Raw genomic sequence first — 24696 nt, forward strand, 5'->3', positions numbered from 1 at the left:
TGTATCAAATTCTGGGCCCAGACCAACACAAATGACACTTGTCCCTTTTGTCCAACTCTTAAATGACGGACCTGACTGGGGAGGAAGAAGAGGAGAAACTGATGTGAACAGGAAGCGCGGGTTCAAGATTTCTAAAACTCTATATTTATACAGTGACCTATACTCATGCCATGTACATTTTTATTATATAGGTAATGTGTGTATAGAAAGTCTGTATTCAAATGTTCGTAAATGAAAGTATGTATATTATGCAGAAATGGTTGCCCCCCCCCCCCCCCCACCTTGCAGTTCCTTTGGGGGATGCAGATTGTAGGTAAGGTGATGTTTAGTTTGCCCTTGAAATTATGATATTCTTGCCTAGGGCTGTTTTCAAGTACATTATAAAAACCATCTAGGAAGCTGCTGTTGCTCTAAGGCCATCCTGCTTTGATTTGGCTCAGCCTCTAGTTAATTTTCTTAAGGCTCATGTATGCAGATTTGAACCCTGGTGCTCACCCGCTGTCCGACCAGATGCCTTGCTTACTGAAAGCCTCCGGAAGCCTCAGTGTTGTTCTAGCCACTCTACTCCAAATGGATAAAATGAGACTGATTGAGGAAAAAAAAATGTAACCCTAATAGTTTGAATTTTCATTGACTATTTTACTGTGTTAACGCTCATTATTTGCACATAGACATTAGGTTTACAGAATATTCTGTTTTACATCAGCAAAATTCACAGTCCAAGAATAACAACATAAGTGGGTCCCATTTCACCCCTGCCCCCCGTGAACTTCTGTCCATCTGACTTCCTGGATAGTCATCTCTTTAGAAACTAGCACAGCCCACAGGTCTTTCCTGGGCCAGGCCATCCCTTGCTGCCACTGCCTTGGCTTCTGATCAAGCTGACAGAGCAACCTTGTGAAGCCCTCATCTCTTCCCCTTCACTTCTGGTCTCTAGTCAGCCAGCCCCCCTCCCCCCTGAAGGTTAAGGCAGTTGGTTCACAACCAAGTTGTTTGGTGACCTTGGGTGAGCTCCAGGCAGGCACTGGGGTGAGGAGATGTCTGTGCAAAATTGCTTGCAGAATGATCTTGGGATGCTGGATTTTAATTTCTGAAGCAAGAGAATTACGGGGGACACGTTTCCTGTCCTGGGAAAAATGGAGGCCAGAGTGATAGGAAAGGAGGTTGGATTTCAAGTTTAGAAGTCATTTTTCTATAGATAGCTATCTAGAACTAGATCATTTTTCCACCTTTGCTTATTGAGCACGTCTGGTTTTTAGGTTTATATGCCTGTGAAAGCTGTGAATCTATTAGAGCTTTGAATCTTTTCCTATCCTTTTATCTTTACTCCTATAGGAAATGGCTTCAGCTTCCTTCTCTTTTGGAACTGAACGAGAAAAAACTAAGTGTTAATTGAAAGAAATTAACTCCAGGGGAAGGATATCATTATATTATCAACAGCTAAATTTTTCCCATTCTGGGACCTGGACATGCTTACTGGCACTAGTAACACCATCAAGGTAGCAAAGACTTTTCCTTTCAGCTCCAGTGAAATTCTCTCCCCTCTGTTTTGTTCTTTTCCTTCTTTGTCCTTCGTTCCTGCCTAGCAGTCTCTTGGCCGTAGACCTTCTCTTCTCTTGCCTTACTTGCTCAGGCTTGTTGACTGTCATCATTTTAAGGAGCTGGACTTCCCAGGACCTCCTGGCATCTTGTAGGGTGATTGAAATGGCCCAAGTACTCCCCTCTGTAGAGGTCAGGTGACCCACTTTCTTTGGTTAATGAAACGTTCATGTCTGCAGGTTGGTAGCTTTCACCAACAGAAGTGTGGCAAAATGGAAGACCACTTCCTTTGTTATTTTCATTTGGGCGATTCATTTTTTATCTTGTAGTCAAAAATTTTCTCTCTCATCAACGTTGCAGTGCCCTTTAGTCCACCAGCAATATTTTTCAGTATCCCCTAAAAATCTGGAAATTAGAAATGGGTATAGAAGCTATTCTCTTTTCCACAAATCTTTGAAGCCAAAGGAATATAGCGAGAAGAAAGGAGGAAGTGGTGGGGGCAGGGGTGGGGGGCTTACCTGCTTCCTAGTAAAAGCCCCTTGAGAGCCAACTATAGCAGGATGACAAATGTTTTGGGGAGCTGTGTGTGGGAGTTGGGGCCTCATTGTTGCTCTTTTCTCTGTCTTGTTCAGAATCAATCAGAAAGCAACATTTAAGTTTTGGTCATCCTCGTTCTCCCTTTTCCCTCTGCCCACTGGCCTGCAGGGATAGAGGCCATGCAGACCAACGGGAAAGGCCTCGAATACAGTGAGTAGAGATGGGACAGTCGCTTTTCAGGAGTTGACTTTAAAAATAGAGCTATATAATACATATTTTTTACAAGCAAGAAGCTGTTGTCAAGATTTTTTTTTCCCCACATTTAGAGTTAATAGTTTCAGGGTAGAAAGGAAGTAGCTATAAAAAGAAAAGTAAGTACAAGTTAAAAAAAACAGGACATTGGGACCTCGTAATGAAGGGGTTGAGTTTTATGCCCTGGAAAGAGCTGGGAAAAGGCCAGTTTTCCCCAACATGGGAAGAAATTACAAAACAGAATGTGGCATTTTCATTACACGGTAGCAGTTCTGGAAGTTTATGTACACAGTAAGTTCCGAGCTGGAAACGGACAGTCTCCAGTCTTCCTGACCGTCTTTGTGGTGAGGGGGTGTTCCCAGTCAGCCAAAGCAGCACCAAGTGCAAGGGGAATGAAGAGAGCCCAGATAAAGAACTGTGATTCAGTATTCTTGCTTTATTGGTTTATGGCTTGTGGGCAGCTGGCCGAGGCCAGGATCTCCAGAGGCCCTCCTTGTGTTTCCCTTTCCCTCATCAGGTAATTCCACCCTCGGCAGGTGGGTCCCACACCTGGAAGCAGTGTGTCGACAAGACAGCAATAGGACCCAGTGGGTGAACCAGGGGAATTCAGGTCTTCCCATTAACACTGGTATCACAGTCGACTGTGTTAGAACTGATAGGGAGGAAATGAACTCGGTCCCCACTACCTAGCCCAAGAACCAGCCTGGGTCCCCAAGTACTATTATTAGGAGTGGGGGCGTAGAGAGGAGGATGGGGCGGAGGATGGCCTCCGGGAGCGGCTCGGGGGGTGAAGGAAGTGAGGAAGCCTTGAGGCTGCCAGCCTTTCCCCGGCAGCCTTGTTACTGAAGGCAGTAACGCTAGAGCCAGACAGCCCTGTGTTTGTGACACCAGGTATAGGATGCTAGTGCCACTGTCGGCCGCCTCAGCCAGGTTCACGGAGGGGACACCAGAGAGGGAGACAAGGCAACGAAACCGCTCTGTATCACGTGGAGCTCTTACTACTACTTTACAGCTGAACGGAAGAAGTCCAGGCAGAGGCGTAGGGCGTCCACCCTGTACCTGTTGAATGAATCTCGAGGGTTCTGCTTTCAAGGGTGAAGAGAGGTCTCCTGCCCATCCCTCTCGGCACCTCAGTCGCAGAGCTCCGGAGGGGTAGGGGTCTGGGGAGGGAGCGAACATGGAAGGGGAAGACGAAGCCCGGCCCTGCTACGCTTGCTGTATTCCAATTGCTGTCTTGTAGGGCACCTGGGGCTGAGGGGGGCTGGGAAAGGTGAGTGGTACCCGTCGCATGTGGAGTAGAGGGTTCAGGTAGAGACGAGTGGAATGAATAAGGTAGAAATTCATCTGTTAGATGGGACTTCTTAGTGGGCACTTTTCATTTAAGAGCTTTAAAAAGAGCTTTTCGGCTAGGTGAGCCCTTCTTCCCAACTCGCTTCTGGTCAGGCTACAACCACAGAAAAGAAAACGTTGGGTAGCAACACCCATCTTGCAAGATGGCCTTCTGTCTTGGAGATGCAGTCTGAGGCTGGGACTGGCGAGCGGCCGTGGTTCTGCCTTTTCTAGCTCTGATCCCAGCTGTTCCCTGTCTTTTGCGCTCCCCTCGTCTCCTCTTCCACCCGCCCCCGTTTGTACACATACTCAGTCTAATTACATTTTTGTTTAATTCAAGAGGCAATCTTTGTACCAATGTGAGGCTCGTTTATACGGTCCCTATCACTAAAGCAAATAGCAGACTGTGCATCCGTTCCTACTGACTTTGGCCAGCAGGGAAGCAAGAGTGGCCCTTTCTCTGCCAGGGCACCGCAGACACACACACACTGGGGCGACTCGGCTGTGATGCCACTACTTCTGGAACTAAGAAAAGAAGAATACTTTGGGTCGGAGAATCCAGAGGAATGGTGGGCAGAGGTTCAAGGCTGAAGTGTCAAGCAGCAGAACTTCCCAACTCAGGCTCGAGGTGACCGAGAATGATCCCGCCACCAGAGTACTGCTTTCTTCCCTCTCCCGTTTCCTGTAGGTGCAATCCCCGTCACCCACCTTGCCAGCTTTCCCTCCTTCTCTGTCAAGGCAGAGGCATTTGGTGGGCAGGGGAGGGTCTTGAGGGGTTCCGGCCACCGGTGCCATCTGCGTCTCCTGCTTGTGACCAAAGTGAACCACCACGTGTGGTCCGGGGGAATCTCTTGTCTTCCGCCCGTGGGCCTCCTCCTCACTTCAACAGGGAGATGTCGTCCGCAAAGTCATCGTGTTGATGGCGCAGGCAGCGGAGGCAGCGCCACTGGCACACCATGAGGCACAGTGGCAGCATGAAGAGGGCGCAGATGGCAGCCATGACGTAGGCTATGGTCATGAGGGTTGATTCATCTGTCTGTGGGATGTTGTAGCCACAGTCTTCCATGTCTGGGGTGACGAAAGGGCCTTCCACTGCTGCTGTCCTGAACTCATCATGCACTGGAGAGAGGGCACACGTCAGTGGGCGGCTCTCATCGTCACAGAGCAGTTTCGCTTATACAACAAAAAGAACTTCCCGATAGGCCTTGAAATTAGCCCCTGAGAAGGCTCTAGCATCTCCTTGCCTGGAGGTGTTTAGGGGCCAGACCGAAAGCCCTTGCTAGGGAGAGGCATGCCTCTCCTCCCCGCAGGCCAGTGGGAGCAACAGCCCTTTCCTGTATAAGCCTGCGGTAGGAATGGCGCCTGAAAGTCAGTCTTGTGAGTTGCCCAAAAGGCCAGCCCCACGTATACCTGGTAGACTCACCTCTTCGGCCGATACCCACTGGAAAGACCTGGCCACCGATCCTCAAGTAGCCGGCATTCAAGCTCATCACGTAGCAGCTGACCAGGTCACTGTAGGCTCAGCCTGCTGCCCTTGGAGTGAGAGCTTCCCAAGGGCCCGAGGCAGCCCTTGCTGTTGCGGTCTGCAGCAGAGGTCACCGACCCACGCAGGGCTCACCGTGCCAGGCAGCACAGAAAAAGCACAAGCACGCTAGCTTTTGCCCAACGTGTTGGCTCTGCCTTGAGGCAACTGTTACTACCTCCCAGGCTGACAGAGGCCCAGGTATCCTAACTGCTGGACAGCGAGAACACGGACAGACCGACCCCACCCTCCTGCCTGGCTCTTACCGTGACAAGCACTGACAGCAAAGCCAATTCGTTTCCGGGCCCGATCAAAGACCACATAGAAGCCCTCCATGATCACAGCTCCCATGACCGTGCCCGTGGAGGACTGTGAGATGGCGAACTTGTAGCAGTCGTCTTGGGACGTGGCCACGTCTTCCACTGGCCGCAGGTATTGCTGGGGACAAACAAGCAAAGAGGGAGAGGCTGTCTTCCTCACTCCAGCCCTCTCCCAGCCTCTGCGTTCCAGGTATCTGTGCCCTCGGGCTGCTCCTCCCTCTGCCATCCCTGAGCTCTGCGTGCTCCGTTTCTGCAAGAGCCCTCTTCCATGGGACGCTCCTCTACTTATTCTTCCACTTGCGAGAGGCCATGCCTGGTCCCTATCTCCCCGGCTGTACCGTGACCGGTTCCTGGGCTGGGGGACATACCTGTGGAAGGATGGTGATGCGGAAGGACTGATTGGTGACCTCACCCATTAGGTAGAGGGAGATGACTGGGAAAATGTTCCAAGGGGTGGTGCCTGCTTGCCAGCACACCAGCTGCTCCCCCAGCCAAAACCCGTCCGGAAACTTCTCCGTCTATGTGGGCGAGAAAGGGATAGTGATGGGGAAACTGCCTTCTTCTTCCAGCACCTCGCTTCTCCCGCTTTCACGTGACACTTCCCGGGCCCTGTATTTGCTTTTCTGTGGAATACCCGAGCTGGGGGAAGGCACGCTGAAACCCAAGAATCAGGGGAAGACAGAGGGAGGGCGAAGCCAACGCTTTGCACCAGGGGGACTGTGTGATGAGCTAACCGAGACCCAGGAAAGAGACTCGCTTTGAAGGCGTTTAAGTACAAGGATCTAAAGGTAGACGACTTGGCTCTTGTTGAGACCTGTGACCTCCACGGACTTCCTCGGACACCACGTCATCTCTCGTACCCCTGCCCTTAGTCCCACTGACCGAGGAGGCTGCCTTGATGGATTTAACGGCGGCTTCGAACACCTTCTTGGGCAAACGAAGGTTGGTGGTGCCACTGTCCACGATGCTCTTGTCGTAGTTGTACTAGGACGGGGAGAGAGGGTTGGAAGAGTCAAAAGCCTTTCTTGATGCCAGGCCCTGGACAGAATCGGAAGGGTGAATCTGACTGCTGGGGGGACATCCTGGCTTCGTACTTCTTAGGAGTAGATCCGTAGGCGAGTTGTTTAGCCTCTGTGCCTCAGTTTCCTCATCTTTAAAATGAGGATAATAATAGTACCTACCTCAAAGAGTTCTTTTAAGGATTAAATTAATACATTTGAAGCGCTTAGAATTGTGCCCGGCACATAGGAAGTATCCAGTAAATACTAACTCTTGTTATCTTGGGTGGGGCAGACGTTCTCCAGATCTTGAAAATAAAAATACCTTGTATAGTGCTTTTAACTTTTTGTAGTACTTTTATATCTGTTCTAATTTAACATCATTAAGGATCTAGATAAGGAAGACCCAAATGGTTTAGCTGCTATTTACTGAGTACTGCTATGTGCCAGGCCCTGGGAGAAACAATTTACCCATTTTTCTCTGTCTTCACCACAGTCTTTGCAAAGCTGTTTTTCCCTCTGTTTTGCAGATGAGGGGACTGAAACGCAAAATAGTAACTTGCCTGAGGGCACGTGGCTCGTAAAAGGCAAAGCTAGAAACCCAGGTTTTTCCAACTCCAAGCTGGACTCTTCTACTTACATCATATGAAGCTGCCTCACCAACAACTTGCCCAAGGCCATCAAGCAAGGCGGTGACTAGAGTCCAGACATGTTCTTTCCCTTCTTAGACCATAATCCACATGGTCCCCGTGAAAGTGCCCTGCCAGTCCCTAGCCCCAAACTTCAGGTCCTGTCGTGTTACCGTTAAGCTCACGACGGTTCTAGGCTCAGCCCCCAACCCTTTCTGCAGGTCCCCTGTACCCCTGCTGCGTCCTCCCAACCTCATAACTCAGGGTCTGACCTCATGCTACGTTGCCTCCCCCTTACCTCTCCCTGGTCCCCCTGGTGTCGTTACCTCCTTGCAGTCCATCTTCAGATCCTGCCCGTTGATCTCCACCCGCACAATGATCACCTCGTAGTACCACTCCCGCCGGATGGGTGTGTACCAGAGGCTGCCCGTGTACAGTGAGTGGTCGATACCCCCAATGATCTAGGGAGAGAAGGAGGCAGGTACTCGTGTCCCGGCGCAGAGGGACAGGATGTTACCCAGAGACAAAGCCACGGGAGCAGAGATTCCCTGGGCGGGGGTGGGGGTGGGGGTGGCCAGGCCCTTTACAGGCCACCTTTCTCACCTTCCTGCTTCTCATCAATTCATGTCCCAAAGTGATTTGTAGTTTCTTAAATGTGTTAAGAATGTGTCAGGGGAAGACGTTACAGGACTTTAAATTATTTGTTTCAGAATCTCGCAGCCCTCAATATAAAGTTATTTAAACCTCAACTGGCACAATAAATGTTAAATGAATGATTATTTGCTTCTCTTACAAGTTTTATTTTCTCTGCTTGTTGGAGATGGAGAACCATTCACCAGTTGTCCTAATTAATTAATAAATAGACTTTTAGACTCCTCACATCTCTGCCTTCTGATCATCAGACTAAATAAACTTAATTTGAGAGGTCTCATTTTCATTTCCTTTCAAGTTCCCTAACCATCTCATCCTTTCCAAGTTTACCATAGGCACCTGGAATCATTTCTGGACTAACGCAAGGAAGAAAAGGATGGAAAAAGAAAAACGGAGATGGGGAATACAAAGAGGTTTCTCTTGGTTCTGAGTAGTGGAGCCCAAGAGTGTGGTGGAGCCTTAGAGGGAGGGGAGGCAGGTGGTGCCCACCCCTCTGCCCAGTGCCAGACCGCCCCTCTCCGAGGATCTACTCACCATGCTCCCTCCAACTGAGGCCAGCACTTCTGACTGGTTGAGGGGAAAGCCGGCACCGCAGAGCTGCAGGGAGAAGAGGTTGGGAACGTGGGTCTGCTTTACCAGGGAGTCAAAGAACGGCTCCAGGGAGTCATCGGGCTGTGGAGACAAGGAGTGAATCCTCACACAGAGGCCCTAATGGAAAGAGCCCAGCTTCCTAAACTGGAAGGCCAAAGCAAAAACTTGGGGGATGTTCCTTGGGAAAGACTGTCTTGAAGTACTGAGATTTGGCAGAGAGAGGGTTAGCAAGAGACACTGGCAGTACAAACAGGAAAGATCTACAGAATCTTTGATCCCCACATGCTTAACCCGTTTCAGATTTATGGGGCAGGGGGGGGGGGGGCTGTCTTATTCCTAAGATCTTGGGAGTCGGTAGAAACCAGAGCCTACTCTTGGACCTGTCACAGTATCCCTCGCTATAGTTCTGCCTTCTACAGGGACAAGATTCAGATGGCCACCCCATCCCTGTGTTAACTAATCCTTCCAGCTGATTTGTTTCCCCCCCTCCGTCCTTTCCTCTTCTCTCCAAACCCATCCCTCTGTGGCATGCAGGGAGTGACACACAGACACAGTGCCCAGGGGTAGGCTTTGTTCCTCTCACCCTGGCAATTTCAGCATAGGCCAGCCCCAGGATGCCCTCCCAGTTGGAGCCATTGATGAAGAACTTGTCTGATTCAGTGATGGCGGCGATGTTGGCACGCACAGTGACGTTGGGGCCGTGGGGGATGCTCACCAGGTCGGTGCCCAGCTCTCCCTCCCACTTGCCCTGGGTGTAGGGCACATACACACCCTTCCGGAGGTCCCGGTACGTGCTGGACCTGTGGAGAGGAGGCAGAGATCTGTGGAGGCAGGACCACAACAAGTGGCATAGGGATCCAGCATCTCCCCTACTCCCAGATGCCTCCCCTTATGTCCGAGGCATCGTACATAAGGTACTTTCAGACTGCTCAGCAGACCATCCCAGATCAGTCACCCAGATCAGAATGGAAAGCAACCTTGCAAACAGATGACGGGAGCTATTACTGGGGCTCACTCTCCTGTCTCCATAGCTCATACCCCTAGACCTTGAGCTCAGGCCCTGTGAGGAACAAGCCTAGGCTTTGTGTATTGTGCCCGCTGCTGCTGAGGGACAGCTAGTGGGCATCTCTTCTCCCACCCCCCAGCTCCATCAAGCTCCCAGAGAAAAGGAGCCTTTGACTCTTGCTGCCTTGGGACCCGGTGGTACCATCTGAGTGGCAGAGAACGTGCCAGGCGGGGTGAATGTGGAACCTCTCCGGCAAGTTCCTCCAAAGAAAGAATCGGCACAGCCCTCAGCAGAGCAGGTAAGTGAGTATTACACACCACTTGTGTGGAACGTGTTCATGAGCACGTGACCCCTCCCCCTGTGTTTCATCACGCCACTACCCCAGCCTTGTGTACGTGCTGGAGAGCAGTGATGGGACTGGGACAAGGAGCGGGAATGAATTCCCTTTCGTGGATCCTGACCACGCCCCGTCCCTGACTGCTGTCTTCAGACAGGGAGGTTAAAGGTGAAGGAGCCTAAGAAGGCAGAAGATGCCGAAGGTGGCTTTGGCATCTGCCTAGAAGTCCGAGAATAGGATTAAAGGCTCTGCTTACAGATTTACACACACAGAGATGCCTCAGACATTAGATGTCCTCTCGCCGCTTCTTGCTTTTGTGCTAAGGAGGCTCCCACGTCATCCTTCTCTGCCTCTCACCTTAAAAACCCACATCGACCCTCCCTGCCACCAGCTAGCTACGTCCAGCCGCTGGAACTCTGGACGGTGCAGGGAGACATTATGGCTTTCAGTCCCTGATATGGGTCTGGGCAGTGGGGCTTATGGAAGGTTCTTCCTTCCCTCCCTTGAACCGTGCAGTACCACCAGGAGTAGCCCGGGCGGGAGCACAGTGAAGGGAGCCGTCACTGCAGCCTGCCCAGCCTGGACTGAGTGAGTCGGTGTTGCCAGAAACCTGAGAGCCACTGAAGGGACCGGGGTTGGGCAGGCTGGGATGACGTCTCCACGTCTCCCAATTCAGGCAGAGAGAAGAAGACTCTTGGGTTGGGAACTGGGGGGCTCCTCTGCTTCCTGCTTCCCTCCCCAAGGAGGCTGCCTTTGTCTCTGTACTGAAGCACTTCTTGGTGGTCCCTCGGCCTCCCTTTTCCCAGAGTAAACCCCCTCACATCCCCCCTCTCCACTCCTCTCTCCTGGAAAGGTTCCGAGGAGCTCATCTTTCTCCCCAAAGCCCTCCCCTGACCCTTCTGGACCCTGGATCGTTGGGAAGCGTTCTCTCTAGCTCTCCCCAGGACTCACAGCTGCCTCTGGTAGTAGCGGTGCAGGAAAGGGTGGGGGGAAGCCCCCACTGCAAAGTTACTGCTGCCCGTGTCCACCAGGATGTTGAGCTGTCAGAGAAAGGGGAGAGAAAGATGTCATCCACACGAGGCTCTGGGCTCGCCACCTCCTTTGTCCTTCACCCCACCGGCAATAGACTCTCCCTTTGGCAGGTCCCGGTGAAACTTCTACCATGGGGGACAGAACAGCCTGGCCCCTGCTACCACCATGACCACAGACGGAATGTGGCCTCCTGTGCCATTCTCAGCCTGGCCTCGTGTCTGCTCCTGCCTCCTCCGCGGCATCCCAACATTTTCTGTGTTGCCAGAGCCACGTTATCTCTGTGGTTTTCATTCCTCTTAGTCTCTACTGTCAGACTGCCCTTACCCACTTCATGTTCCTATCTGGTCGTGTCTGCAGAGCTTGCCCCTTCCCTCCTTTTCCAGTCCTCCTAGGGAGCAGATCACCCAGCAGGCGGCTGGGCTCACATCCCCGTGCAGCCCAGAAATGCTATTCTAGGAGCTGGCACGGGCGAGGGAAGCTGCGGGGACCAGGACGGCGTGTTGGTGCCCACATGTTTCTGACCCTGCCTGCCAGAATGTGGCTCCCCAAGAAGGGCTCCCCTCCTGTCTCCGAGGTGACACAGGCCTAGGAGTCCTGCTATCAGAAATAGTAGGGAGCCAGGAGCCCACGCCGACATCCCGGTAAAAACCCATCTTGTCAGGGCCCTGGGTTTTGGCTAAATGAATACAGACAGGTGTCTTCTTGGTGTGCAGCTCCTTCTAGTGTTTCTACTTTTCTCAACCCTCCTTTCTCCTTTGGCAGCCTGATCCGTCCCTCAGTCAGTCCAGAGCCACATCTTGAATATCTTAACTGTATCCTCACAGGCAGAGAGAGGCAACGCCTCTGTCCTCAGAAGCACGGTTCCCCAAGAACTGACCCTCTTTTGCTGACTTTTCATGCCCATCTCCTCTTCTCCCCTGACCTCAGGGCTCTGTCATTCCCGTGTCCTCTCTCCTCGGTGCGGTGAAGTCAGCTGACCTCAGTTGTGGTGCAGGCTCTGACCTTGTCACCTTGGGCAAGTCCCCGTGCTCCTCTAGGCTTCAGTTTCCTCCTCTGCCAGATCCTCTGGCTCCTTCCTGCTCTCAGTGGTCCTTGTGGCTCCGCTGACTGCACCTCCCCAGCACCTGCTTAGGCCTCCTGGCCTCCCCGTGTCCCCAAAGACCCTTCTCTAGGGCTGTCTGTCCCCCCCCCCCAACGCCCTCTGACCCTGCCTCCGCCCTCCTTCCCAGCCCCTTCTCCCCCCTGGTTCCCATTTCCCACCCCTGCCCTTCCTCCCCCACCTCTCCCCCGGCCCTCTCCAGGGTCTCTGGGCAGCCGCCGCCGGCTCCAGATGCTGTGCTTTCAGAATCAATAGAGCTGGAGGCACAGCAGTTCAGATTTCAGTCAACCAGGTTAATGATTAAAAAGGCTTCTCCCCACCTACTCCCTGGAGCCCCTCCCCCACCCGCTAGGACTCTGCTCCCAGGCACTAGGGTTGGCCTCATTCTTAGGGATCCCTATTATCACTGGGCCCCAAAGAAGGGTCCCCATAGCTGTGCAAGAGAGGGCTCCCTGGAATGTGTGCCTGGCTGGCTCTAGGAAACCGGCCACCTGGGCTCTTCTTCCTGAGGTCCCAGCTGGTCCAGGCCTCCCCCTCTACTCTCCCCTCCTGAGAACCTCTCCTTCCCTAACCAGGAGGCCCAGTCACTCTTGTCCTTCTGGGCCCAGCCTTTCTCCCCGTCTGAGGAAGGCCCCTCCCTTCCACCTCAAAGGGGGTCAAGCCCAGAGCCCGATGACCCCCACCCACTCCCACACTAGGAATTCGGGCCACCACAGCCCCGTCCGCCACCTGCTCTCCATCCGCCACAAAAAATGGGAAACCAACGTAAATGGCCGAGATTCCCTCCTGAGCAAACGTCCAACTATCTGCTCTTTGCCAAGCGCTCCTGGCTTCTGAGAGGAGCGGTTCTTGGTCCCGCCCTCCCAACACTTCTCACTCGAGCCCCAGAGCAGACTCTCTCTCTTTCCTGCTCCCTGTGGAGGGCTCTCACGGGGCAGGCGCTTCAGGCAGCAGAGCCACCACCCGGGATGCAACAGGGCAGGTAAGGGCAGCCTGGAAGAGGCAGGTTGGAGCGAAGGGGTTTCCAGTGGTCACACCTCCAGAGCGAGGCCTCGCCTCTTACTGCCCCGGAACAGAGGCCGAGGCCGGCAGATGAGACCTCCCTGACCCCCACAGCCAGTCACCACCACCTGCCCGCTGCTGCACCCACCTGTCCTTCCCCTCGGCTGCCCCTGCCCGGCTCCCCGCCTCTCCCTCGGGTACGTTCGCCCTCGTACAACCACCCCAACCCCAGTCTGGGTTCCTCCCATTGGCATTTACAACTGCTGGAGTTTCTCCATTAAAAAAAAAAAACCTTCCTCAATCTCACATCCACCTCCAGCCACCATCCCCTCCCTCACAACCCAAGTTTGCAGCCAAGCTGTCTTCTTTCTTCACCTCCCACTCGTTCCTCAACCCATCCTAAAACGGGTCCTCCTCTGCCCCTCCCTCCACTACAGAACAGCCCTTACTACAGCCGGCAAAGGTTTCAAATACAAAAGACGTGTTTCACATCCGTGCCCATCTGACTGTGAGGACTTGCTTCTCCCTCCTAGACACACTCTTCCCTGCCACCCCGTCCCGTGAGTGTCCTCCCCATCTCTGACCAGATCTCCTCTGGTCCGCTCTGCAGGCTCGCTTCTCAAGGCTCGGGCTCCGGCCCTCTTCCTCTCAGGCCCTACCCTCCCTCTGCCACCTCCCCTGTGGCCACAGCTCCAAGTATCACCTCTGCCCCCGAGCTGATAGCCCGAAGCCCTTTCCTCCCCTTTGAGCTCCAGAAGCCCATAAGCAACGTCCTCAAAGTCACCTCAAGTTCAGGATGGCTAAAACTGACCTTCCACGGTCCCACCCGTTCGTCTCTCCTCAGCCTTCCCCGTGTCAGTGGATGGCGTCACCATCCATCTGTTCTCTCTCTAAGTCAGCAACTGGGGGGGGGACATCCTAACACCTTCCTCTTCTTCACATCTCCATCCGATGCATCAAGTCCTGTCCAATTAACCTTCTCAAAAGTCTCTGGAATTTACTCATTTCTCGCCACCTCCCTTGCCACCCTTGGGCCAAGCTTTCATCACCTCATTCTGGAATATCACAATAGCTTCTCAACTGGTTTTGTCACATTCGCCCTGGACCTCTCCAACCTGTCTCTGCACTATGGCTAGGGTGGTCTTTTCCAAGTGCAGATTTGACTATGTTGCCCTCCCACGTCAATCGATTCCCCCTGCTATGAAAATAAAAAATGTAAGCTTTCACATTTCCTGCAGGGCCCTTCCTTGTCCGGCCCTACCTGCACAGCCAGCCTCGTTTGTCCTGTACTTCCCAGCCCCTGGCCCACTAGCTCATTGGAGGGCCTCAAACCAGCCACGGTCCTCCCCTCGAAGACAGACGCGAAGGTCCTTCACTGTGCCCAGACATCTTCCTTCTCGCTGGCAAGTCTGTCTACTCATCTGTCATCCCACAGTCCGAGCTCAGAAGGGACTACCTCCTCGCGGGGAAAGACCAGGTCATTGTCTCTTATTAAAATGCCTCCCTAGAACGTGTCACTCTGTCACGTCCGTCACATTGAATCTCACCTCCCTTGTATCTAATTTTTCAAAAACTCCCCATCGTGTCCCTAATGGGTATCACGGTACCTGGCAATAAGTAGTTCTTGAATTAACGTTAAAGGAAAGAAAAGGGGAAAGAGCTACTCTGTCCTGTTTTTTGGATGACGGAGAGAGCCCTCAGTGGCTCCCCAGCTGTGGGTGTTTGTAGGTGTAGCTTGAGCTCAGACCCGTCTTCCTCTCACTGGCCCCCAGGTTTGACTTGGGATACAAGTGGTAGTAGCCTGGGGTCCTGGAGCCATCTTCTTCCCCAACCCTTGGGGCAGGTGGACCCAGGAGTCTCTGTAGCTATTATATTTTAGATTCCCAGGAGATCACAGCCTGGGGTCAGGGCTAGGTCACTGCCAATCACTTAACAAACAAATGCTCCCCCACCCCATCACCGGGGCCTCTGAGGGAAGGCAGCTTCATGGAAGTGCTAACAAGCCCCACAGGGAGAGGCACACCTGCCCATTTCACTCTGCAGGCCAGGCTCCCCAAGAGGAGTTTTCAGCCAAAGACCTTGGGTGATGAGATAGATATGGAGCGGGTGGGTTCTTTGTTCTCCAAATCTCACCTGTCTTGGCCCCAGCCCTCAGTAGACAGGGATAGCTTAGATTCTTCTGGATGAAAAGAGCCTTCAGGGGTCATCTGTCCATCAGCCTAGACAGATTCTGAAAGGCCAACTCTGAAAGGTCTCTGGTTACTAAGTTCTACAACCTGGTCTGGTAGTCTATCCCAGGGCCCTAGGAGGGGGCTTTAACTCGAATTCTTCCTATCAAAGAGGAAGTCTCTTTCCTTGTGTGTGGGCCTCTACTCTTGTCTAATAAGCCTTTTAGCAAAAGCTGGGATTGGAAGGCTTTCTCCCATTTTACAGAGAAGGAAACCGGCACCTGGAGCGAGTGGGCAATTTGACCCATCTAACGCAATAAGCCACAAAGCTAGACAAGAACCCCTTGGTTCTGACCAACTCCATGTCTGGTGTTTCATTTCTTGACCTTCCCGTCTTTCATTTGGAGAGGAAGTAGATGGTAGGTTGCTACACTGATCAATCACGCTTTCCTGTATCCATGTCTTTGTGTGATCCCCTGTGACATCGACTCGAGGCTTGGCCATGTGATTGCTGTAACCAGTGGAGCGTCAGTAAGGGGGGAAAGCAGAGGCCTGATAAGGGCCTGTGCGCTGGGGAATGTGCACCGGCCTCTTGGAATGCCTCCCTGATATTGTATGCGGAGAAGCTCCGTCTTGTCTCCTTGAAGATGAAAGACTTCATGGAGAGGGAGGTCCAGCAGGCCCAGCTTTGTCCGGCCCCCCGCTGACCCACCTGCTGAACGCAGCCACGTGAGTGAGTCCAGGTAAAACCTGGAGAAGAGCCACTAGCGAACCCACGGAATCCTGACAAACAAAATGGCTCTTGTTTTCAGCCACCATGTTTTGGAGTAGTTTGTTACACAGCATCAGATAACAGATCCACTATCTGAATTAAATCCCGAAAACCCCGTCCTCGGGGGCATCTCACCAACCATAGGTCAACCCTGATGAACATTTCTTGTCACTTGCTCCCCCCACCCCCCACCATGCTTCTCAAACGCATCGTGATCTCAAATGCATGATGGCCTCTGCACTTTTGCATATCCTGTTTCCTAGGCCTAGAACATTCTCTCCATGTTTTGTCTAATTTCTCTTTGTCTTTCAAGGCACAGTGTAAATATCCTTTCTCCCAAAGGTCTTGCCGTGATGCCCTCAGCCAAGGTAAGGCTCCTTCTCTTGCAGGTCCTCAATAACACTGGTGCTTACTTGTGTATCACTCATCTTATCTCATGTCTGCCTCCCACACTATGAGCTCTGCACAAGGGTGGGGAGCACTTCTGTCTCCTTATCATCATATTCCTCCCTAGCGCTCAGCAGGTGCTCCATAATGACTTTTTTCCACAATGACAGTAATTGCCTCATTTCCTGTAGTTCTCTGTGACCCTACAGACTCTTGCTATTAATTCTCAGCCCCGGGGTCCTTGCAGGGGTGATTTCAGCCTGGTACCATGAATGGTGACAGTGACCGTGGATGCCCACTATATCCATGAAATTGACTAGATTATCTACCCAGGTTCTTAGAGCAATGGTAGTGACTTCAGGACTCGGTCCTAGACCTTTGAGTCAGCTTCGTCTGCTTTCCTGAGGGGACATTCCCAGACCCGAGCTTGCCCAAGGCTGAGAAAAGGGGGCAAGGAAGGACAAGAGGAGCCTAACGTCAGCAGCTGGCAGTGGCTGAGGGCCAACAGAGCACACAGCTCCTGCCCCCAACCGAGTCCAGCGATTGGATCCTGTCCAGGTTCCCTCCGCCTTGACCAAATCAGCTGATCCACTGGAAATTCTTTCCCTAGACATACCCTTGCTTTCCATTTCTCTCTCCAGGCTGAAGCTGATAATCGATATCTGGGAGCAAGCAGCCTGCCGGGTACCACTTACCCTACCTTGGGCTGTTTTTTTGTTTTTTGGTTTTTTTTTTAGAGGAATCCAAAGGTGGCTGGGTCACCCCAAACCTTATCTAGTGCACCTTTCTCCCTTTAGACAGGATGTTCCATTTCCCCCAGGGTCAAACCCAACTCAACTAATATTTATCAAGGCTTCCTATTCAGCGAGATGATGGATGCGAACGGTCAAAAAATGTACATGTCTGTTCTTAAAGAACAGATCTAAGACAATGGTTTTTCAAACTTTTTTTTTTTTTTTTTTTTTAAGCAGCAGAACTCTTTTCCAATTTTATGCAGGATCTCAATATACCAAAGAGAAAAAAATAAGAATTGTTCTTTGGGAGGGAGAGGTTTACTTCCTTTGTCCCTCTCACCTCCTGTGGTGGTTCTTGAGGCAGCTCTTGAACACCTCCAGCATCCACAGAACCCACCTGGAAACCCGCTGGTCTGGGAGGGATCATAGCAGCTATTGGCTACCTGCTTTTCATTGGCAGACAGTAAGTCCTTCCTACCGTCTAATCATGTCCTGCCCACAGGTGACAGTTGCTTTCATCTTCTTTTGGTCTGTCCTCAGTTGAAAATACAGCTGATCTCTGGCATAAGCCCACTTTGCTCCAGGGCACCTGGGTCACGCTCAGTACAGGCTTGTTTGTTTGAGCCATTGGGAGATGCTGTGGTTCACGCCTTGAGCTATTTGGCAAGAGCTCCACAGGCACTGGGAAAGAATTGGTGGGGTTCACCAGCCCCGAGAGGCCAATGCGGTCTGGACCCGGGGGTTACAGCGGGCAGTAGAGAGAGTAGCCACAGGTTGGTACAGTCCAGGAGACCTGGTGAAAGAGGACAGGCTGGGGTGGCAGGGGCAGGGAGCTCCGTGGCTTTGTCAGAGTCTGTGGGGAAAAAGACCAAGGAGTCCTAGCTCCCCCATGTCAGCCCTTAAGACTACTGATTCGCCATTCCCCTAGAGGGAGCACCTCGGCCCTCTCAGGATTCACTGGCTGCAGCACCTGAGGATGTGGCAGAAGGGCATCAGTGAATGTTTCCCAGCCCTCTGGGCCCATCCTGCCAGAGGTGGCTCAGGGCAGTTCCAGGACCAGGAAAATGGTCTGGCTCCCGCCTAGAATTCTCCACTGCCCAGGCCCCCAAGAGACATGTTCCCAGCAGAGAAGATAGTTGTCTGGTAGGGGAGCTTCCCTGAGACATGTTTCTCTTCCTGGATTTGCAACCAGAATTTTCTGCTTAGATCTTTTTTAGAGACACCCAAGAAGGGTTCCTGACAGTCTTTCCCCTACCCCCCACCTGCAGCTAAACTCTTTCTTTCCTGACCTGGGGAGGCAGAGGAGGAGAAGTGTGTGAAATGAGTGTGAGGGTCCCAGCAAAGCCCTCTTATGCAGCCTGAAGCCAGTTGTGGTCTCAGGGACTGGGTGGAAACTTAGAAGTGGGATCTTGTCTAATCTTGCCTTGTCTAATTTGGATGGTGGTTCTTTGAGACCAATGTTTTTCAACCTTTTTAGTACTGGAAGGAAGGAAGGAAGGAAGGAAGGAAGGAAGGAAGGAAGGAAGATGGAGGAAGGAGGAAGGGAAGGATTGTTCTGGAATTCCACTGTATAAAACCAAGAAAAGCTCATTTAGGAGCAGGGAGAAGGGGGGAGGGTTTGGTGATGGGAGGGGTGAAATGTCCAAAGTCTTTACCTCTTACCTTTCTCCTAACCTTCTCCTTCATCCTTGAGTCCCTTTATAGAATCTCACAAATCACAGTTTGAAAACCATTTTAGGGAGGGGAGGTGGAAAACCATTTGACCCTTCTTGGTTTCTGAGACCCTGAACCCTCATGGTTTTCTACTTCTCTGATCTCTATTTCTATTGCTCCCTTGAGCTCCAGTCTACGTTCAATATTCTTGTCCTAGTCATTTCTCTCCCCCGTTTTCCCTCCGTTGTCTCAAAGAACAAGTTTGCTAACTTGGCTTCCAGACCAGCTCTCTGCAGGTGACTCCTGAGTCTACCTGTCCGGTCATAACCCCTCACCTGGTTTCCAGATCCCCATGCTCAGCTGGTTGCTAGATTCATCAATAAGAATAGTCTACCGGCATCTCGGAGGCAACCACACGTCTTAGACTGGAGAACACTGGAAAGAACCCAGGATTTGGACTTGGAGTCCAAAGACCTGGATTTGAAACTTGGCTCTGTCTTCCTTAGCGGAGTCTCTTTGGACAAACCACTTAGTCTGTCTGAGCCTTAGTTTCCTCACCCCCCAAATGAACATGCTAGTACTTCTCCCTTGCAATGAAAGCAGGATCATAAACGTGGAATTTTGATGAACTATACTGTGCTTTAAAGTTTGCTCCTTTTGCTGTGTTCCCTGACGCCACAGAGAGGTCACAGGGAAGGGAATCTCGTCTCTTCCCTCTCCCTCCCCAGGAGCAGAGAACACCTGCTTGAACTGACAGGTGAATGCTGGATCTCTGAGGACTTCTTTCTATCCTTGCTGCCACCGGCGTCTTTCAGGCCCTCGTGTCTGACTGAGGGCCTTGCCTCAGGCTCTAGACTATCCCGCTATGCTCCACACTGGAGTTGTTTTCCTAGAACCCACACCACACTGGACCACTCCCCTTCTCATATACTCAAAAGGACTCCCGACTGCCTGCAAAGCACAACCCAACCTCCACTCAGCCTCACAGCGCCCCTGCCATACAACTTTCAGCTTCTCAGCCCAGCTCATCGCCTCTCTCCATGAAGCGTCCCCCCACCCGCCCCCCGCCACCCCATCTCCAAATAGCAAAGCTTTCTCATCTTTCTAGGCCATACTCAAATGCTCCCTTTTCCAGCAAGCCTTTCCCAACACCCTGTCAGTAGTAGCCGCTTCTTTCTTTGCACCTTCTATGCCTCCCTGTTCTTCTCTTTGTACCAAATGCGTTCGGTCTCATATGCTGTTTAGCTGTTTATATGTCTGTGTCTCACACTGGACTGCAAGTTCTCCAAGGGCTAAGACCATGACATTATTTTTCTCTTCTGCTCACAGTAGGTGCTCAAGAAACATTTGTTAAACTGCACTGACTACCACCAGATCTCAATCCTCACAAGTATTATCCTGGGCTTGGACACTGATGCTCATCCCATTATAATGAGATGATATCCTTTCACTTAAGCGAAAAGGATGAATGGGCTTCTTTCTCCACAGGCTCCTGTTCTGTACTTATAAGCACCCATCGAGAGTTCTATTAGTCTGTCCTACACTTTATTCACTCACTCAATGTTTTTTAGGTGCATGTTCTGCATCTGGCACTATCATAGATATTAGATAAGAGAAATAAGACATTGCAAAAAAAAAAATTTTTTTCCCAGAAGACCTTGTCCTCAAGAGCTTGATGTTCTGAGGGGGAAACAAACACAAAAACGCCATAATATGTTCTTATAAGTGTAACGAGGGAGACAGGAGAGGGTGTCCCGGCAGAATGAAAAGAAATGGTCGTGCTAAGCCCTCTCTTCTCCCCCAAGATACCCGGCCAGGTGGCATGGCAGAGTAGAAAGATCCAGGTGAGAGAGGGTCTCAGCTTACTGGCCTGTCTTCTGGCCAATTGTTTAAATTTTCAGTCCCCATTTCTTTTGCTGGAACTTGTGAGTGATAGGACCATTTTTATATGTTGCAGGAAGGACTGTAAAGAACAAAATAACCTATACAGAATATATTTGAAAACTTTACATAAACTACAACCATAAAGACAAGTGTACATTTGTCCACCGTTACTGAATAAACCAGCCCCTCCTGCCCACCTTCCTGGTCCCTCAAATGGTCTCGTATCCTCCCAGATCAGAATCCTGAAATCACCCCTGATGTCTTCTTCCTCACCCTTCATGCCAGTGTCACCAAGCCCTGTTCAGCTGCCCTGGAATGTCCCTGCATCCTGGTCTTCTCTTCCCTTTCCACCTTATCATGGCCCCATGCTGCCCTTTCCACAGTGCCTCACACCCAGACTGTTGTGACAGAGCCTCCTGCCCTTGTACCTCTCAGTTCTATTCTTCCTAAAATTCAGATGTCTCTTCCTAAAAGATCGCTTTTTCTATGTCATTCCCCTGTACAAATAAACTCAAGCTTCCCCCTATATCTGCAGACTGAAGTCTAAACCTTATAGCTTCATGTTGAAGGCTTTTGGCAATTCGGCTCTATCCTATTTACCCAAATCTGTAGCATTAACCAGACTGGCTTTTCACTGCCTCCTGAACAAACATGCATGAGCCCAGACACACGTCTCATTTTCTCATTCGTTGTGGCTTCTTCTGGTCTCAGGGACCCAGGCTAAGGATGGGAAGAAGTGGACATTCAAGTTAAGTGCAGTTACAGTTGTGTGGGACAGGTACCATTTCCCCACCGGGAACAGCTTCCCCTCTCCTAGCCATCCTTCAAGACCATGCTCACAGCACACCTCCTCCAGGAGGCTTTCCTTGATTTTACCTCCTGAACACCTAAAGCACTCACTCTTCGAACTACTGCGGATCAGTGCTTCTCGAGCTTGAGCCAGGGCCCCTGAAATTCCAACTCAGTAAGTCTGGGGTGGGACCAGAGAAGTTATGTTTGTAATAGGCTCTGGTGGCAAAGGTCTCAGTGCTGCTTTGAATTACCTCGTACTGGCACTTACGCTTTCACTCTCTATACTCCTCGTGGGCAGAAAACCTATCCCCTGTCTCCCTGAGGATCAGCTCTCAACCCCCCCACCTAATCACCTGGCATACGGAAAGTGCTCCCCAAGTCCCACTTCTCCTTGTTCAGAGCACCCCGCCAACCACATTCTCATCTGCTCACAACAGCCCCACCAGGCGAGGGGAAAGGGCCTCCTTCTCGAAACTGCTGGGGAGGGAATCAAAGTCACCACAGAGCACAGACCGGCTGGCATTGGCTCGTGTTCACAGCCATAGGGCAACCCAGAGTCTCTCTAACTGTGGGCTCCCCGGCAATGGTTCCTTGGGCCGGTGTTCAACTGTAGGCCCACTTTCCCTTTCTAGGAAGGAGGGGGAAGGAACTGACATTCGTCGGGCAATTACTCTCTGCCAATTTCTGGACTGGGGGATGTACACACTATCTCAGGGGGCCGGGGAAGTACAGTAACTGGTCCCTCAGTCCTGTGTGTGTAAAATATGGTGGCCCAGAGCTCCCAAGTTCTTGTGCTTCCTTGCATAGCACAGAAGAGAGAGATGTGGCCAGAGAAGTTAGCAGAAAGTGACTTCTATTTACTGGAGGTCACCTGTGTCCGCGTGCATTGTCCAAGGTGATTTCCCCTACAAGGTCCCATTTAACCCTTGCAAAGGGGATCTCCTTTCACCCGTTTTGAAGAACAAGGCAATAACCTCAGAGAGGTTGCTTAATTTGCCCCAGGACACACAACTGAGAAAAGGAAAAGCTGCCAGCTATACGGCTGGAATTCCTGGTCTGTCTGGTGGATCCAAAGCCCCCTCCGTCGTGTGTCCATGCCCCAGGCTGTAACAGGGCTTGCACAGCGTATCAGTAGCAGATCAGGGAGTGGGTTGCAGGTCTCTACACCCCCCCTGCTACCTGAGAGTACCTGCCCAGGCTGCTAGGGGCCTATCCTCACACGGATTTGAGACTGTTTCTGGGGAAGCTTTCATGCACCGGAAAGAGAAGGGGTCCGTAGGGGAGACCGGAGCCTTGGATGAGCTGGGGAGGTAGGACGTAGGCCTGGGTGGCAGGGACCTAGGAAGAATTGCTTCCATCAGGTAACTGGGGGGCAGAGGTTTGCGTCTCTCCCAGATCCAGTGTAAGAGCTGTCTGAGAAGTTCAAGAGAAGTGTGGCTGTTCCCTCTAAACACACTCCCACCTTCACGGACCCTCCCAAGGACGGGCCTCCCGACAACGGATCCCACAGATCCGGGGGGAGGGGGGTGCCTCACAGAAATGTGCAGGCTCGGATTCAAGGTGACACACACCAGCACATGCAGAACCATCCCGCCACCCGTGCCCAGGCCCACCCCCGGAGGAGGCAAATGTGCACAGAGGGCAGCAGCCACGACACCCCACCCACACAGGCACAGAAGGTGCATCCTCCCCCAGCCACCTTGGAGGTGCCGCGAAGGACTGGAAGGATGGGGAGAGCTGGCAGTGTTTTCTCCACCGCCGCCAGGCTGCCTTCACCCCTCCTCCCGCGCCTATCAGCTTGTGGAAGGAGTGTCATTCTTAGAAGGGGGCTCTGGCTCCAGGGCTGCGGTTTGTCCTTTCCCCTGGCTCGGTTCAGTCCCCTCTGGCCTGTGCTGCGCGTGGCTTTGGGGGGAGGAGGAGGGGCCGGAGTGCAGGAAGCACAGGGGGAAGGGGAGGGAGGGCCTGGGGAAGCCAGAGTCTGTCTGGGGCTTCTGAGCTGGAGTGGCAGTCAGGAGGAGCTGGGAAACCCCGCTTTGCTGTCCCTGTGGCTGCCCAGACTTTGGGAGCAAGGGGTTTATTCAGCTCGTGTCAGGGTTCCTGGGTCCTCAAGGTGCTGGGAACCATGGTCAGAACCCCAGGTTCCCAGAACACCAGAGGAGGGGAGAGGGTCGGGTGACCAAGATCCAGAGTGCTGGGGTGGGGAGACTCAGGCTTGGCAGGGCTGACACCTGTTCACAGCGTCCCTATTGCCTGGACCCTTCCCCGGGCCAGCCCCCCCCCCCCCCCCCGCCCCTGAGTCTTTCTCTTGCCCCAAATCCTTACTGAGGAGTGTGCATGTGGGATTGGGGGCGAGGGGAAGACAGTCAGATGAGGGAGGCCGGGGAAGCCTGTGAGGGGAAGGGAGGTGGGAAAGGGGAACTTCGGGGTGACTGCTGCCAATAGGATCCCAGAGGGAATATCTGGGGGAGGTCCCTCCTGCCCACACCATCCGGCCCATTTTAGCGGGGCCCAGCATGCTGCACCCCCCTCTCTCCCCTCTGCTCCTGCAGGGAGGAGGGGAGGGCTGGCCTGGAGCCCTTACCGTCTGGGGGGGGCTGCCCACGGTCATCTCCACGTAGTAGCCCTGACCGGACTTGCCCCTCAGGTTGTCCACCATCTCCACAAAGCTGCCCCTCCGGCCCGGCTCCTCTTGTTCCTCGTCGGTCTCCCGGGGCAGCCGCAGCCCCAGGGGGGCCCCCCCTAGCCCGCTTCGCAGGGGCAGCCGGATGCCAGGCTGGGTGCAGCGGGCAGGCAGCATTCCCGAGCTCATCCACAGCAGGAGCCAGGGCAGTGTTTGGGCCATGGTGGGCCTGGCCTTTGGGGCCCTCTGGGCTCACCCTGGGACCACGTCCGGCTCTGTTGCCTGCCCCCAACCCCGGGTGCTGGTGGTGGCTGCTCAGGAGAGGGAGCTGCGAGGCATCGGGGCTCCAGAGCCTGCAGGCCCCTCGGCCGGCCCCCCGGCGCCGTGTGTGGGGGGGATCGGGCAGGAGAAATCCGCAGACGGAGAGAGGAGGAGACGGATCCGAAGCCGGCTACATCTGGCCAGCGGCGCCCAGCCTCAGCAGAGGTCTGGGAGAGGACGGCTCAGGCTCGGCGGGAGGCGGGGAGGGGCGGGCATGGCAGGTCGGCGGCCGCTGGCTTCTCGGTCCTCCCCCTGGGTGGGCGGCGGGGCAAGGCTCAGGGGGCTCCGGGGGCGCCCGCAGCTGTGTGTGCTGCTCAGGCCACCATAATCCGGCTCTCAGCTCCCAGGCAGCCCGGGGAGGCGGAAAGACTTGTGGCGGCGGCTGTCAAAGCCAAAGGGTTTTCACTCTTCCCTGGGACCGCTGGGAAGTGTAGTCTTCCCATGGCTGGCAGCCCAGCTTCCGGGGTTGGTGAGGGGTCTGGGATGCCCTCTGCCGAGATGGAGTCCACCCTGCAGGACCC

At 53.0% G+C, this 24696-nt stretch overlaps 2 protein-coding genes across 6 annotated transcripts in view; one reads left to right on the plus strand and one right to left on the minus strand.

Annotated features, from left to right (window-relative positions):
- The window catches only part of RNF214 (ring finger protein 214), a 47421-nt gene extending 46784 nt beyond the window's left edge, over positions 1-637 (plus strand). For all 3 annotated transcript variants that reach the window (XM_042959305.1, XM_042959304.1, XM_042959306.1), the window contains one exon: positions 1-637. In XM_042959305.1, coding sequence (XP_042815239.1) covers positions 1-66 — 66 coding nt within the window. In that variant the 3' untranslated portion in view covers positions 67-637.
- Positions 636-24562, minus strand: BACE1 (beta-secretase 1). 3 transcript variants are annotated; one of them, XM_042959308.1, is made up of 9 exons: positions 23816-24562; positions 10663-10751; positions 8952-9168; positions 8312-8449; positions 7453-7587; positions 6382-6483; positions 5868-6017; positions 5446-5617; positions 636-1127 (listed from the first exon to the last, which is right to left on the minus strand). In XM_042959308.1, the coding sequence occupies exons 1-9, from the start codon at positions 24074-24076 to the stop codon at positions 1105-1107; spliced, it is 1287 nt and encodes a 428-aa protein (XP_042815242.1). In that variant the 5' UTR covers positions 24077-24562; the 3' UTR covers positions 636-1104. The 3 variants fall into 3 exon arrangements, with proteins under 3 accessions (XP_042815242.1, XP_042815243.1, XP_042815241.1); XM_042959309.1 differs by having other exon boundaries at positions 636-1944; XM_042959307.1 differs by having other exon boundaries at positions 638-4776; positions 23816-24561.
- Between the last annotated feature and the right edge of the window lie 134 nt (positions 24563-24696).

The sequence above is a fragment of the Panthera tigris genome, chromosome D1 (assembly GCF_018350195.1).
Source record: "Panthera tigris isolate Pti1 chromosome D1, P.tigris_Pti1_mat1.1, whole genome shotgun sequence".
NCBI lineage: Eukaryota > Metazoa > Chordata > Mammalia > Carnivora > Felidae > Panthera > Panthera tigris.

Coding starts and splice junctions, on each gene's coding strand:
- BACE1 (XM_042959307.1), bottom strand. CDS start 24,076: ATGGCCCAAACACTGCCCTGGCTCCTGCTGTGGATGAGCTCGGGAATG. Junction 6,018..6,381: donor CCATCAAGGCAGCCTCCTCG/GTCAGTGGGACT, acceptor TCGCCCACATAG/ACGGAGAAGTTTCCGGACGG. Junction 4,777..5,445: donor TGCTGTCAGTGCTTGTCACG/GTAAGAGCCAGG, acceptor CCCTCTCTCCAG/TGCATGATGAGTTCAGGACA.